Source organism: Canis lupus, chromosome 19 (assembly GCF_048164855.1).
Source record: "Canis lupus baileyi chromosome 19, mCanLup2.hap1, whole genome shotgun sequence".
Lineage (NCBI taxonomy): Eukaryota > Metazoa > Chordata > Mammalia > Carnivora > Canidae > Canis > Canis lupus.
In genome coordinates this window covers 52,071,393-52,084,060 of record NC_132856.1, presented here as the reverse complement: position 1 = coordinate 52,084,060, position 12,668 = coordinate 52,071,393, and the positions used below count along the sequence as shown (strand labels likewise).

General features: G+C 55.6%; 1 protein-coding gene across 11 annotated transcripts in view; it reads left to right on the top strand.

The window, feature by feature from the left end:
• Positions 1-12,668, top strand: part of DNM2 (dynamin 2) — an 88,303-nt gene that overhangs the window by 60,976 nt on the left and 14,659 nt on the right. For 3 of the 11 annotated variants that reach the window (XM_072787246.1, XM_072787241.1, XM_072787239.1), the window contains exons 10-15: positions 157-295; positions 2,639-2,725; positions 4,577-4,647; positions 7,379-7,430; positions 8,390-8,401; positions 12,402-12,515. In XM_072787246.1, coding sequence (XP_072643347.1) covers positions 157-295; positions 2,639-2,725; positions 4,577-4,647; positions 7,379-7,430; positions 8,390-8,401; positions 12,402-12,515 — 475 coding nt within the window. Of the gene's footprint in view, positions 1-156; positions 296-1,512; positions 1,652-2,638; positions 2,726-4,576; positions 4,648-7,378; positions 7,431-8,389; positions 8,402-12,401; positions 12,516-12,668 lie in introns of all 11 variants that reach the window. The other 8 variants (XM_072787245.1, XM_072787240.1, XM_072787238.1 and 5 more) reach the window with 3 other exon arrangements.

The window sequence follows — 12,668 nt, the reverse complement described above, 5'->3', positions numbered from 1 at the left end:
AGGCAGTGGATGCAGGCATCTTGCAGGCATCTGACCCCCAGACTTGCTGTGACCTTGGCTCATTCTCGGGGACCTGGCCCATGCCTATGAAATTGCTGACCGTGCTTTGTTTCTCTCTGACTTATCTCCCCTACCCCCGGGTACGGATGGTTTTAGGACCGGGCTCTTCACCCCGGACTTGGCATTCGAGGCCATTGTGAAAAAGCAGGTCGTCAAGCTGAAAGAGCCCTGTCTGAAATGTGTCGACCTGGTTATCCAGGAGCTAATCAATACAGTTAGGCAGTGTACCAGTAAGGTATCGGGCCCTCGGCAGGGTGACTCCTGGCCTTGTGGAAGCGGGGGTATGGGGGTTTGGTATCAGGCTCCCAGTGCTGCTTCTCCAGCCTTTGCCCTGCTGGGGCCCCTTCCCCCCAGACTGCCTCAGTTTCCAACAATGTGGCCTTTTCCCTGGGGCTGGGGCGGGGGCATGTTGGCCTGGGTGCAATGTCTGTGTGGGGGGTGTGCGTCAAGCCTCCAGAACTGGCCAGACTGGTGGGCAGGGCTCCCTGGGACCCTGATACCAAGCCTAGCATGTGTCTGATGGAATTGGGGGTTTCATTGGGCTGTCGCTTTGCTGCCTTCTGGGAAGCAGAGAGGAACCCCGCGTCAGCTATTGGAGGCCAAGCTCCCTGAACCTCCCTGGCTGTCACCCCTTCTTGACCAGTACCTGGCCCCCTCGGTCTTTCCTGGAGCCAGCCACTTTGCTGTCCCCCAGGCACTAAGAAAGGCCCGAATGTCAACAGCAGAATGAGTGCTCGGGTACCCAGTTCAGCAAAGCCAGCTCGGCTTCTTACTGCCTCCACCAGTAGCCCTGGCTTCCTCCAGGAATGGAGCTGCCCCCCGCCAGGCAGCATGTCCTCCGAGCCACTTGGGTCATAGGCACCTGTGTACTGGTGTTGACGGGCCACTGTCTCCACCTGGCAGGACGCGTTGGGCTCCCCTGCAGGCCTGATTCCCGGGGCAGCACGCCTTGGCCACACAGCTGGAGTGCTTTCCAGTGGGCGGTTTGTGCTTGCACGTCCACAAAGGCCCCTAGAGTCCCGGGTCGGTCTTCCAAGGCAGGGCAACTCTGCTTGAGCCTTCTGTCTCAGTCTGGAAAAGCCCACATTTGCTTCTTAAGCTTCTTCGAGTAGAAAAGGGAGAGAGAGAAAAACCTAGCCGGGGTAGAGATTTTCATCCCCGAGGCCAATGTCCCAGGTATGAAAATTCCAGGCCTCCCAGTTCCCTTGGCTGTCACGAACATCGATACTGCCCCCCTAGTCTGTCGGGAGAGCCCCACCCCCCCACTCCGACCCAGGACTCCTCCTTGATCCGAAGCAGCTTCGGGGCAAATGCGGGCACCGGCTCCTCCTTGCATGTCACTAACCAGCTGACTCTCCTTTCTTCTCTTTCCCTGTCCCCCGCCCCGCGTGTGTGGCCTGCACTGTCCCCGGGTGTCTTCCTACCTCGTCCCGCCCTCCGCATGTGACCCAGGACGGGGCTCTTCACCCCGGACATGGCCTTCGAAGCCATAGTGAAAAAACAGATTGTAAAACTCAAAGAGCCAAGTTTGAAGTGTGTTGATCTCGTGGTCTCAGAGCTGGCCACGGTCATTAAAAAGTGTGCCGAGAAGGTAACCGCAGGTTTTGTTGTCCCCTGCGCATTTGTCCCGCATCTCCTCCCCACCCTCCCACCCCCCACGTTAGTCTCCACCTGTGCATCTGGACACTCTGCCTCGGCGGGAACCCCCCTCCCGGGGGCCACTGGTCACTCAGTGCCCTCGCAACTTTGCGTGGCGGCAGAGGTGGGGGTGCTGCAGTGCATGGGTGCTCCCCGTTTCCAGTTTGGGTGCTGCGGAGGGTGGGAGGCCTGTGGATGTTGTAGGGTCTGATCACTAAGCAGGCCGTGGGGGGACGAGCGGCGCTGCCTGGCCCAGAACCCGTAAGGAGGGTCTCCTCACAGTCACCAAGCATGAACCGTTATCAGCATGCAGACCTGCGTGTTCTCATGTCCCAGGGCATTTCAGAGGGTTTCTGCTAGGGATTCTGACTGTCGGCTCAGATGTCCCCAACACTAGGGCTTCACCCCACCCTCGGATGGTGGGCTTCTCCGTGCCTTCGGCTCCATTACGATGGGGGAATAGTTTTCTCTAAGGGGGTCCCTCTGAGGTAGATGGCCCAGATGCTGCCCCCACATCCTAGAACAGGCGCTACTCACTCACGAGCTGGGCGAGAGTTCCCACCCCACTGGCCTGGTGGCCTTCATTAAACTAGGTGTTCTTGCTCTCACCCAGTACTGGGCGGAGGGGGTGGCCATCACTGTTGGGCAGCAGACACACACACCCCCAACTTTCTCTTGCCACTTTCCACCTTCGAATCCATTCTCAGCATCTCTGCTCGTGCGTGGGCACCCCTGTCACTCTCTCTGGCACACCGTGCCTCCACCATCCCCTGCTTGTCTCCCAGCTGCAGCAGCCAGGAGACAGGAGTGGGGTGGGGACTCGGTAGGCCCACCCCTTGTCACTCCCCTTCCCCTCATGTTCTCTGTGTGGTTCATGTTGCTTCCTGTGCCACAAGGACTCAGCCAATGCCGCCACTCTACTTCTCCCCCTGCCCCCCAGCTCAACTCCTACCCCCGCTTGCGAGAAGAGACGGAGCGAATCGTCACTACCTACATCCGGGAACGGGAGGGGAGAACCAAGGACCAGGTATGGGCCTTTTGTTTTGTTTTTCAGGTATGATTTATGTGCATGAATCTTTTTTTTTTAATGTGCTTAAATCTTGAGCATAGATTTCCTTGAATAATGGCACATGCATAAACCAAGGTAACCCCCACCTCAGTCAAGGTACCAAACCATTCTCAAAATTCCTGTCCTTTGCCCCTTCCCAACCCCCGGGCCCTGGCAATGACTGGCCTGCTCCTTATCCCTATGTTTTACCTTCTCCAGAATATCACTCAAATGGACTCCTGTGGTCTGTAGCCTCTTGAGTCTGACCTCCTTTGCTCAGCATAGAGCATTCAGGATTCATCCCTGTTGTTTGTGGTGTTGTTGCTAACGCTTGCTGAGTGGTGTCCAGGGGTGGGTGCAGACTACAGCTTATTTACCCATTCGCCCACCAGAAGATGTGTGGGTGCTTTTTATGTTTTAACATTTTCCTTGTGAAGACCGTCCAGGCACACACAAGGATAGAGAGTGGGACAGGTCCCTGCAGAGCTGTGGCACGGGTCTCACCTGTCATGCCGAGTGAGCCCATGGCTGTCCTTTCATCTCTATAGGACTTGTATCTGGTCTGAGTCCCTTTCCCCTGGTTGGTCTGCTTTGGTCTCCTGGCAGGTGTTTGTTCAAACTAGAGCCAAAACAGGCCTCTGTGTTGTATTTGGTTGTGATACCACCTCGTTTTGCATGTCAGTGGAGAAGAAACTGGCTCATTTGTCATTCAGAGGGTCTCCCAGTCAACCTGCACCCCTTCCCCGTGGCTTCTGTAACCTCGAAGTTGTATCAAAAGCTTGAAAGGTGCCAGTTCATATTGTTATTGTTATTGTCAAGAATGGCTGTCGCTTCCACACTCCCATGGCGCCTGGTTGTCCCAGTGCCAGTGCTTCTGGGCTCTATCCCAGGGCTCGGGCTGATGGGGCTCGGGCCTGTTAAAACCAACAACAGTGGCTCCCACAGACAGAGCACCCCAGCATTTTTCAGCAACCCCACAAGGTCCAAGTGGCTGGCATGTCTTATGCTTGAGTGCCCAGAGGCACAGTGAAATGACAGGAAGGGGTAGGGTGTGCTGTAAAGGCCTGTCTTTTACCTTAGATGACATCCCAACTGATGCCTGTGTTTGCATGTGCCATTCTGATGCCCTCACCTGGTCAAACTACCTTTGCTGTTTGCTTGTGGTTTTTCTTTTCTTTCTTTTTTTTTTTTTTTTAAGTTTTATTTATTTATTCATGAGAGGCACAGAGAGGCAGAGACATAGGCAAAGGGAGAGGGAGAACCAGGCACTCTGCAGGGAGCCTGATTCGGGACTCGATCCCAGGATCCTGAGATCACAACCTGAGCCAAAGGCAGATGCTCAACCACTGAGCCACCCAGGCTCCCCACCTTTGCTGTTTTAACAAAGCAGCCCTTACAACATGCCAGGTGCTGCTCCGTAAACACTTGACATGCTGTGAATTATTTAACCTCATGCAGTGGGGCCTCTTGTTGCCCCTTTCAACTGTTTGGTAACACAAGGCCAAGGGTCACACTACCAGGCAGTGGCCGAACAAGACTGCAGCCCAGATAGTCAGCCCCAGAGGCCGTGCCTGCAACCAGCACATGACTGCCTCACTCTGCTCTGTTGGCCCGGTCTTTCTTTCTCATGGGGCCCTGAAGTTTCAAAGTACCCACGCCCCATTTCCCAGGGTAGGGGTTGGAGGTGAGGTATGGGTGTTCCCCTTCTCTTGCGCTGGAAGCAGTATAGTCCCAGCCATCGCCCCCTGCCGGCAGGTATGGGAAGTGCTCTGGCCACAGCCTTCCCTGCCAAGCTTCTCTCCCTACTCATAGTTAACCGTTTTCTTCCAGATTCTTCTTCTGATTGACATCGAGCAGTCCTACATCAACACGAACCACGAGGACTTTATTGGATTTGCCAAGTATGTATTTCTCAGGATAGAGGCTGGTGGGTGACACAAGTGCCCTGCCCTCAGAGCCTGGCCCCAAGAGAGGTGGTCGAGTTGGCTTCCCTCAGCCGACGAGGGCAAGAGGGTCTGTCTGTCAGAGTCCCGGGGTGAAGCATACAGCCATCTGAAAGTACCTGGAAGCTTTCCTGGGCTGATAGCGACCCCCATCATTGTCCTCAACATGCCTCCTGTGGGGCATACCTGAGGCCAGCTGCCTCAGGAAAGGGTGAAGCTGGCAGCGTGCAGTGCTTTACTTTCTGCATGACTTCTCAGAGCCTTTCATAAACTGCGCGGCTTTCCCCAGGCTCCTCCTATCTGCACTTGGCCCTTTCACAGAGCATCTCAGGGGCTCCAGACTTTGGCTCTGGGGGCTGCTCTTTGGGAATTGCTGTCCAAGCCCTCCGTGGCTTCCATCCATACACCATAGATTGAAAACCAGAACCTTCCATGGCTCCTCGATAAGGGGCCAGAGCAGGGGTCTCTTGTTGGCATAATTAGATATAAATGCTGATGGCCTCAAGTATCATGCCCTCACTGACTCCATCAGCCCCTGGGTCTACCCTCAGTAGGCTCAGGCGTCATGTGGATTCTTCTTGCCTGATGAACCCAACAGAATCACAGAACAATCGGCAGCCAGCTTCCTTGCATTCACTTAGCAAGTGTTTCTGGTGTGTGTTCTCTGTGTCAGGCTCTGTGATACAGCAGTGAGCAAGCACAGACCCAGGTCCCCACCCTCAAAGGAAGGTCCCATGCCAGAGACAGACGTGCACCAAACCAGTTAAGACACAGTGTAATCACTGCTGGGGTCAGGGCTGTGTGAGGCTTGTGTTGAGTCCAGAGGGCAGCCTTCTGCTCTGGCCTTGGGGTTTCAGGGAGGCTTTCTTGTGGAGAAGTGCCTGTTAGAGCCCAGTCTTGGGCTAGCAGGCTGGACAAGAGGATCTTTCGCTCAGGGATCTCTGTGCTGGGCTAAGCAGTTTACTAGGTGGAACATTTACAGTTGCACTCAACGCAGTTGGTCAGCTGTTCTCTGCTGGGCACATGGTAGGTGAGTGGAAGGAATGAATGAACAAATGAAGAGGGCATGACCAGAAGCTTCTTCCCAAGCAAGCCCAGACGAGCCAAAGGCCCTGGTCAGGCTGTCCCTGCTATGGGAGGGCTGGGGCCCTGACCGTGGGCCACACCTCAGGTACCCCCTCCTGCACCTCTTCCCCCAGCAGCTGGGTGTGTGTGGGCTGAAAACTCTGGTCCCCCTCTTTGGTTTGCTGCTGTTTTCCTCACCTTGATGTCTCTACTTCTCATACTTCATCCACAGTTCCTTCTCACAATCTCTCCTGTTTTTCCTTTGACCACTCCACTCTTTCCTCTGGATTCCTGGGCCTTCCCACTTCCCCCAGCTGTTATTATACTGAGCAGCTGGTGACCGGGTGGGTATTGCCTGCTGTGTGCCTTTTTCCTGGTGTGTGATTGGGGTCGCCCTTGCTGGGGGCGGGGCCCAGGGTGCCAGGCTCTGCCCAGCCCAGGCGCAAGCCATGGTCCCAGCCTTGATGGAGGGGGGGTGTCCCCCAGAGGCCCACTGTATAGCCATGGAGCCAGGCCCGGTGTTTTCTCACTGCCCTCTAAATACGAAAACCAGGGCCCAGAGGAAAAGTTCTATAATAAACTCACTGAATGTTAGGAAAACTGTTGGATAAATTCTTCCCGTTTTTCATGTTCCAACTTTTGCCCCTCTAGGAATAGAAGCCTACTTCCTTAACTCTCTCTCCCTCCCTTTCCCTTTCTCTCTCTCTCTCTCTCTCTTTCCTTTATCCAACAGCCAGCTTGGACTTTCAGGTGCAGCCCCAGAGGCAGCCAATAAAGGAATGAAACAAGGTGGTTTGCCTTTTTATATTCTGAAAGTCCCTAAAGCAATATATATTCCTAAAGGAATATCTTATCCCTAAATCAATATGACAAGAAAAGAATATAAGATGTCTAAGTCGTAGGAGATATCAGTTGTTTGCAGCTAACGACATGATGGAAAACAGGACAGACAGGGGAGCCGAGTAGATTCCCACATACAAAATATGTTGTGGAAACCTTCATCTGCATGGCTCAGACTAGCTGGGAAACAGGATAGCTGAAGAATAAAAGAGATCAGGGACTGTAGGCAAGTAAGAGACCTTATAGAAACACACCCTGTGGACCTTCTCTCCTTTGAATTGGGCCAGGAGCCATCCAAGATGTTTTCATGGTGGGCAGCTGTCCCTTGGTGTGATCTTTCAGGCTGGCTGGCTCTGTGGTCAGAGCCACTGAAGGCTTGGTTCCGGGGTCAGGGATGGGAAGAGAGAGTGGGAAAAAGCCTCAGGTTTGACCCCCCAAACAGCCTGGTGCTCAGGTTACCCTGAAGCCACTATGGCCACCTCCCAGTCACCTGGGAGTCCAGCTTCTCATGCCCCCACTTTGGAGGCTGGGGCCCTTGACTCCTGGAAATAGCTGGTGCTCTTGGGAGTGGTCAAGGCCAGGGCCTCGAAGCCTCAGTTTAACTAAATACATTTTCTCATTGCATGAGCCCAACTCTTTTCCTTGGGCAGCCCCTTGTGTTTAAGGGGCTTCTCTCTGCCTCTACCCTTAGCTGGCCACTTGGCCCCCCACAAGGGGGAGAGAACCCTGCACCACGTCCCTCCCACATGTCGCCACATGAGTCCTCTCTCTGCTTTGTTTTCAGCGCCCAGCAGAGGAGCACCCAGCTGAACAAGAAGAGAGCCATCCCCAACCAGGTAGCCCGCCCCTCCACAGCCCATAGCTCTACCCTTGGGGGTGGATATGGGTACTTAGGGACCACTGAGCCCAGTGATGGTGCCTAGCTCGTGGCTTGTCCCACCAGACCCTTCACCCCCACTTCCCAGCCTCTTGAGTCTGTTCAGGTTTTGATGTTTCGGGAAACCTATCTTTGAGCTGAAGCTCTGGCACAGGCTTAGGGGCAAATTTGTACACCCAGAAGGCCCTGTCCTGATATCCAAGGCCACACTTAGAACTTGACCCTTGAGAAAGGAGCAGCCCAGTCATCCATGGGTGTCTGCAGCCAGATTGGGTTCCCATCCCTAGCCCCAGGGACTTGGAATATGTGGAAGGGCTGGGTGGGAGGCTGCAGTGTGATAAGCAGTTCTGGGGAGCCTGAGGGCACTTTGAACCCCATACCTGGTGAAGCCCAGAGCCACGTGAAAGGTTTTCTGCCTTGATGTCATGTCCCAGCCAGAGGCCTTGGGCATGAACAATATGAACAGCTTCATATATGCCAGTATCAGGTGCCTCTTTTTTATCTTTAAGAAAACACATCATCTTGCAAAAACTTCTGCCAGTGCCCATCCCGCTTCTCCACATTAGATGGGGTGGGAGTAGGGGGGCGGGGGCAGGGGCTCTGCTATCCTGCACGATTATAGAGCCCTCTGGAAAAGAAGGATGTAACCACTGCATGATTTTTTTGCGCTTGCCGTAGGTAATACATATGTTGTTGCTTTTTTGTTTCGGGAGATGATAATGAATTAAATATTAACACCATGAATATAATTAATAGCATGTAATTTTTTTTCTTTTGCTGTTTTTTTCCCTGCTCTTCTCTCCTCCCATTTTTGTGCTTTTCTTGCTTTTTCTCTGTCCCCTCATGTCCCTTACGTTTCTCTTCCTCTGCCTGCTCTTCTTTGATTTTACCCACAATCCTAACTTTGCATTTTCAAAGGGGGAGATCTTGGTAAGTACCCACCTAGCGTGGTAGCAAACATTAGAGAACCTGAGAGTGGTGGAGACCCCGCCACCCCGTAATGGTCCCTTCACCCCAAAATAACAGAACGACTAAAAATCAAGCTAACCTCAAAACTGCCTGCCATGGCCAGCGCCCGCCGGACTCCATATTGCCCTGGGCATAAGCTGACTCACACAGACACTAACCTGACCACCATCCTTGTAGGAGGCCCACCCCTCCAGCCTGTTCCTGACACATTTAGCTAGTTTCCTATAGGTCAGGGATGGCAAATACTCAGCTAACACCCCTCACATCTCTGGCCAGGGAAGGTTTTGCTTAAGCTCTGCTGGAACTCTGTCTTGCCACTGCCACCACTCCAGTGCAGACATGCAGAAATCTCATCCTGCACTCATGGCAGACATTACTAATCGATCCAGCATTCTTTCCTCTGGCCCTGGGCTGGTGGCAGGCATAGCTAATCAATCTCGGTATTCTCTCCTGAGCACGCCGCCACTCCCCATTCTGTGGCAGATGTGACACAACTGGTCAGAGAATTTCTTTTTTCCACATGATAGCTTTGCATGTGACATCTGTCCTTGCACCCACAAGAGACATGACTGGATTGCGCAGGGAACTCTCTCCTGGATGCTGCCATGATCCTTCTGTCCCCATGGCAGATATGATGATTTATGAGACTGTTCTGTTCCATTTGCTCCCTTCCCTTGTATTTTGCCTGCGGCAGACATCACTAATTGATCCTAGGACCCTTTCCTGCTGCATCCGGAATTCTCACTTTAAAGCGTCACTATGGTGGCAGCCGCTACCCACTGATCAGTGTGGCCACCCACAATGAATGGTATTTGCCATCCCTGGTATAGGGAACACCTCCTCTCCGTGTGTGGCCGAGCCCAGGCCAGCCCAGTGGGGAGCAGGTGGTGCTCCCGCCTGCGAGGTGAGCCATTTTCAAGGTGCTCACTTTCAGGCAGCTAGCTGGCTTCAGCCCCAGCTCTGCGCCCCAGAGAGCAAGGCCTGGGCCTCCTGCTCCGGGATATTCCCCCACCGCTGGCCACTGAGGCGCTGGGCGGCCTGGCTGCTGCCCTCTGGAAGGGATCTTCTGGTGAGCCCCAGGGGGGGTCTTCGCAGTAGCTGAGCTGATCCTGGGTCAGGGCTGCACTGCACCTGGGGCCTGGAAGGTGCAGAAAGAGCCCACTCTCGGCAGGGTTGGGTGGGGGCAGTGGCAGGAGGAATGGCTGGTCCTTAGGCCTGTGGTTCCAGTTTTTTCCCCATGTCGTCCTTGATCCTCTTTGAACTCAACTGTTGCCTCCCTCCAGACAGCCCAGGGGCTTGGTTCCCCTTGCACCCTGAGACGTTTAGCCATTCTTTTCCTGCCAGATTCCACGTCCCCAGCCACGAAGCCCAGCCTTGCCTCGTCCATCAAGGCTGTGGGCCCCTGGGTCTCCCAGCCCTGGTTTCCATTCCTTTCCTGGGCGACTCAGGCCGAGACCCTCACCCGGGAAGAGGCTGACCCACCCTGCCGCCAGCCCCAGCTTGCTGCTTCCTGCCTGTCACCCATGCTGCCCCTGGCGGCCCTTCCTCCCATCCCTGGCGTGCCTGCATGCCTGTCGCTGTGCACCCTAGAGCGTGGGAGCCTGCCTGCCTCTTCTGTCTCCCCCACCCCCCCGCCTTCTAAGCCAGGCCCCTGGGGCACAAGTCTGGCTTTTGGAAAAGGAGGCCCAACTCCCTCTCCTCCAGACTCAGCGTGTGTGTCTGCAGCCCACAGCCTGCCCCTCCCTAGGGTAGGATTTCGTCTCTAACCCCACTTGGCTCCCATGAGGACGGCTCTCTGGGCAGCTCGAGGGGAAGGGGACCTTGGAGGCTTCTCCAAGCCTACCCAGCAGCCTCCTGCCTTGAGGCTCGGGTGTGCCATTCTAGGTCCTGGCAGTGCCTCTGCCCCATGCCCCCACCCCCCGCCCCCCACCCCCACGGCATGGCCAGGGCCCTGTCTGCCAGCTCTGACTGCTGCTCACTGAGGGTGGAGTGGGGCACACCTGCCCCCTTGGAAGCTGGGCTGGGCCCTGGACTAGAGAGGCCTTGCCATGTGAAGATTTCTCTCCCAGGGAGCACCAACCACCTATGCTCCACCCCCTGCTCCCCTTCCCCTGGCTGTCAGTGCCGGAAGTTTAGAAGTATCTACTGGGGTTGGGCTAGGACAAGGCAGGCCCTGCCCTGCCCCCTGGAGTGGGGAAGGAAGGAACCACTATGAACACTGGGACCCACACCGCTCTGAGGCAGGGTGTAATTGCTGGAGCCAGGGACTCTTTCCCTGATCTTATGTAGGATGGCCTCGGGCCTGAGTCTGAAGACCTGCCTTGCCCCCAGCGTGACCAGACATCCCCCTTTGCCTGGACCTGGGGGGATTCCCAGGACTTCAGATATTCAGTGCTAAACCAAGGTGCCCTGGGAGGATACCATGACCTTACTGGGGCCTCTGCCATCTTGCCCACCAGGCAGCCCATGGTTAGGCAGGTGCCAGAAGTCTGCCCACTCCCTGGGGGGGATAAGTCTCCCAGGTACTCTGATCATCTTTAGGAAGCCTTAAGAAAGGCTGCCAGCTGGCATTCCTTGCCATCCCCAGCCTGGAGAAGGGCTTCTGTGTGGTACAGGGGCCCCTGGGCGCATGCTGGCCACCTCCACCTCCATGGCCTCTGAGACTCAGAGCCTAATTCCAACCATAGGAATGGAACAGGTGGCTCTGTTGAGATTTTACAGGTCTGGGGACAGGTTAGAGGGCAGGAGATGAAGTCCCCCTAGAGACCCATCCATTAGGAAGCCATGTAGGCCCAGAGTCATCCCTGGAGCCATATCTCCCATGCTTTTGCCACGCCCCACCCTGGGGGACTCACCAGTCCATCCCAGCTGTCCTTGGCCGCACCTCAGTAGCTTGGCCTGGTCTGTTGCGCCTGGGCCCTAGGCAGCCCTGTCTGTGCCTCCATGTGCTTCCTGCTGCCCTGGGGTCCCCAATCCAGAGTGATGGGTAGCTCCGGCCCACACACGCCTCCATGACCCAGGGAACATAGGACCATGGCCCCCCAGGCTGCCTACGTGTAGCAGTCAGGTGAGTCCTCTGCGTAGGCCTGGGTTCTGCCTCCTACTCAGATGACGGCTACAGCCAGACGAGCCTCATCCAGGGGACCTGCCAGCCCAGAACCTTAGCATGTCAGAAAACTCGGACAGCTACCGTGTTTGACGCCAGCGTGGTGCATGATCCCCTGCAGATTCCCCAGGCTCAGGCTTGAAACTTTGGCCTCAGCCTTCTGGGTGGAAGCATCCCTTCATCCTATACTCTGGAAGGAGCCTGTGGGGAAGGGAGCCCCAGGACAGACTGGCCACTCAGAACAGGTCCCTTTGGTCACCGAGTGCCCACCCAAGTAAGCCGGGCAGGTGAGCCAACAGACTGGGCAGCAGAGTTGACGCTGTATGTTGAGCCTCTGCTGGTCAGCCACAAGAGGAGAGAGGAAGAACCACTCCATCTTGTGGCAGTTTCTCCAGCCTTCCTTCAACAGCCGTCTTCCAGAGCATGCGAGGGACAAGGTCTGAGGGCCTCATGGTACCTGCGTCTTGCAGGTGTGATTCCTCCAGGGTTGCATCCCATGTGACACAAATACAGGCCTGGGACCTCTCCTGGGCCCCTTCTAGCCAGGCATACCTTTTCTTGCCCACGCTAACCAAACTTAACCTCGTGTGCAGGGGGTCTCCTGGGGGCCTGGTTCCCTGTTGCCCCTGGGCCTGCAAGTGAGCATGTGTGCCCTGTGTCTGCCTGGGCATCCCATGTTGGTTTCCAGTGGGAAATGCTTAGGGGCAAGGTGGAGTTGGGTCGCCTGGCTTCGGGCTGGTGGTGGCTATTATGGTCCCTCTTCCTTACTGGGGACAAAGGTACTGGCCACTGCACAGGGGTGGGCCGGGCGGGGTGGCAGGCTTTGTCCTCTGAGCAACACCCTCCCCCCCCCAGGTGATCCGCAGGGGCTGGCTAACCATCAACAACATTAGCCTGATGAAGGGCGGCTCCAAGGAGTACTGGTTTGTGCTGACAGCCGAGTCTCTGTCCTGGTATAAGGATGAGGAGGTGAGTGGCTGGGGGACAGGGCAGTGGGACTAGGATGGGTGGGTGCTTACTCATTCACCCTGGTTCATTCAAGAAGGTCTCCCTGAGTTGGGTATCCCAGAGCTCCCGCCGAGAATGGTAATGGCCTGGCTGCACCTCTCTGCCCCCCAAAGG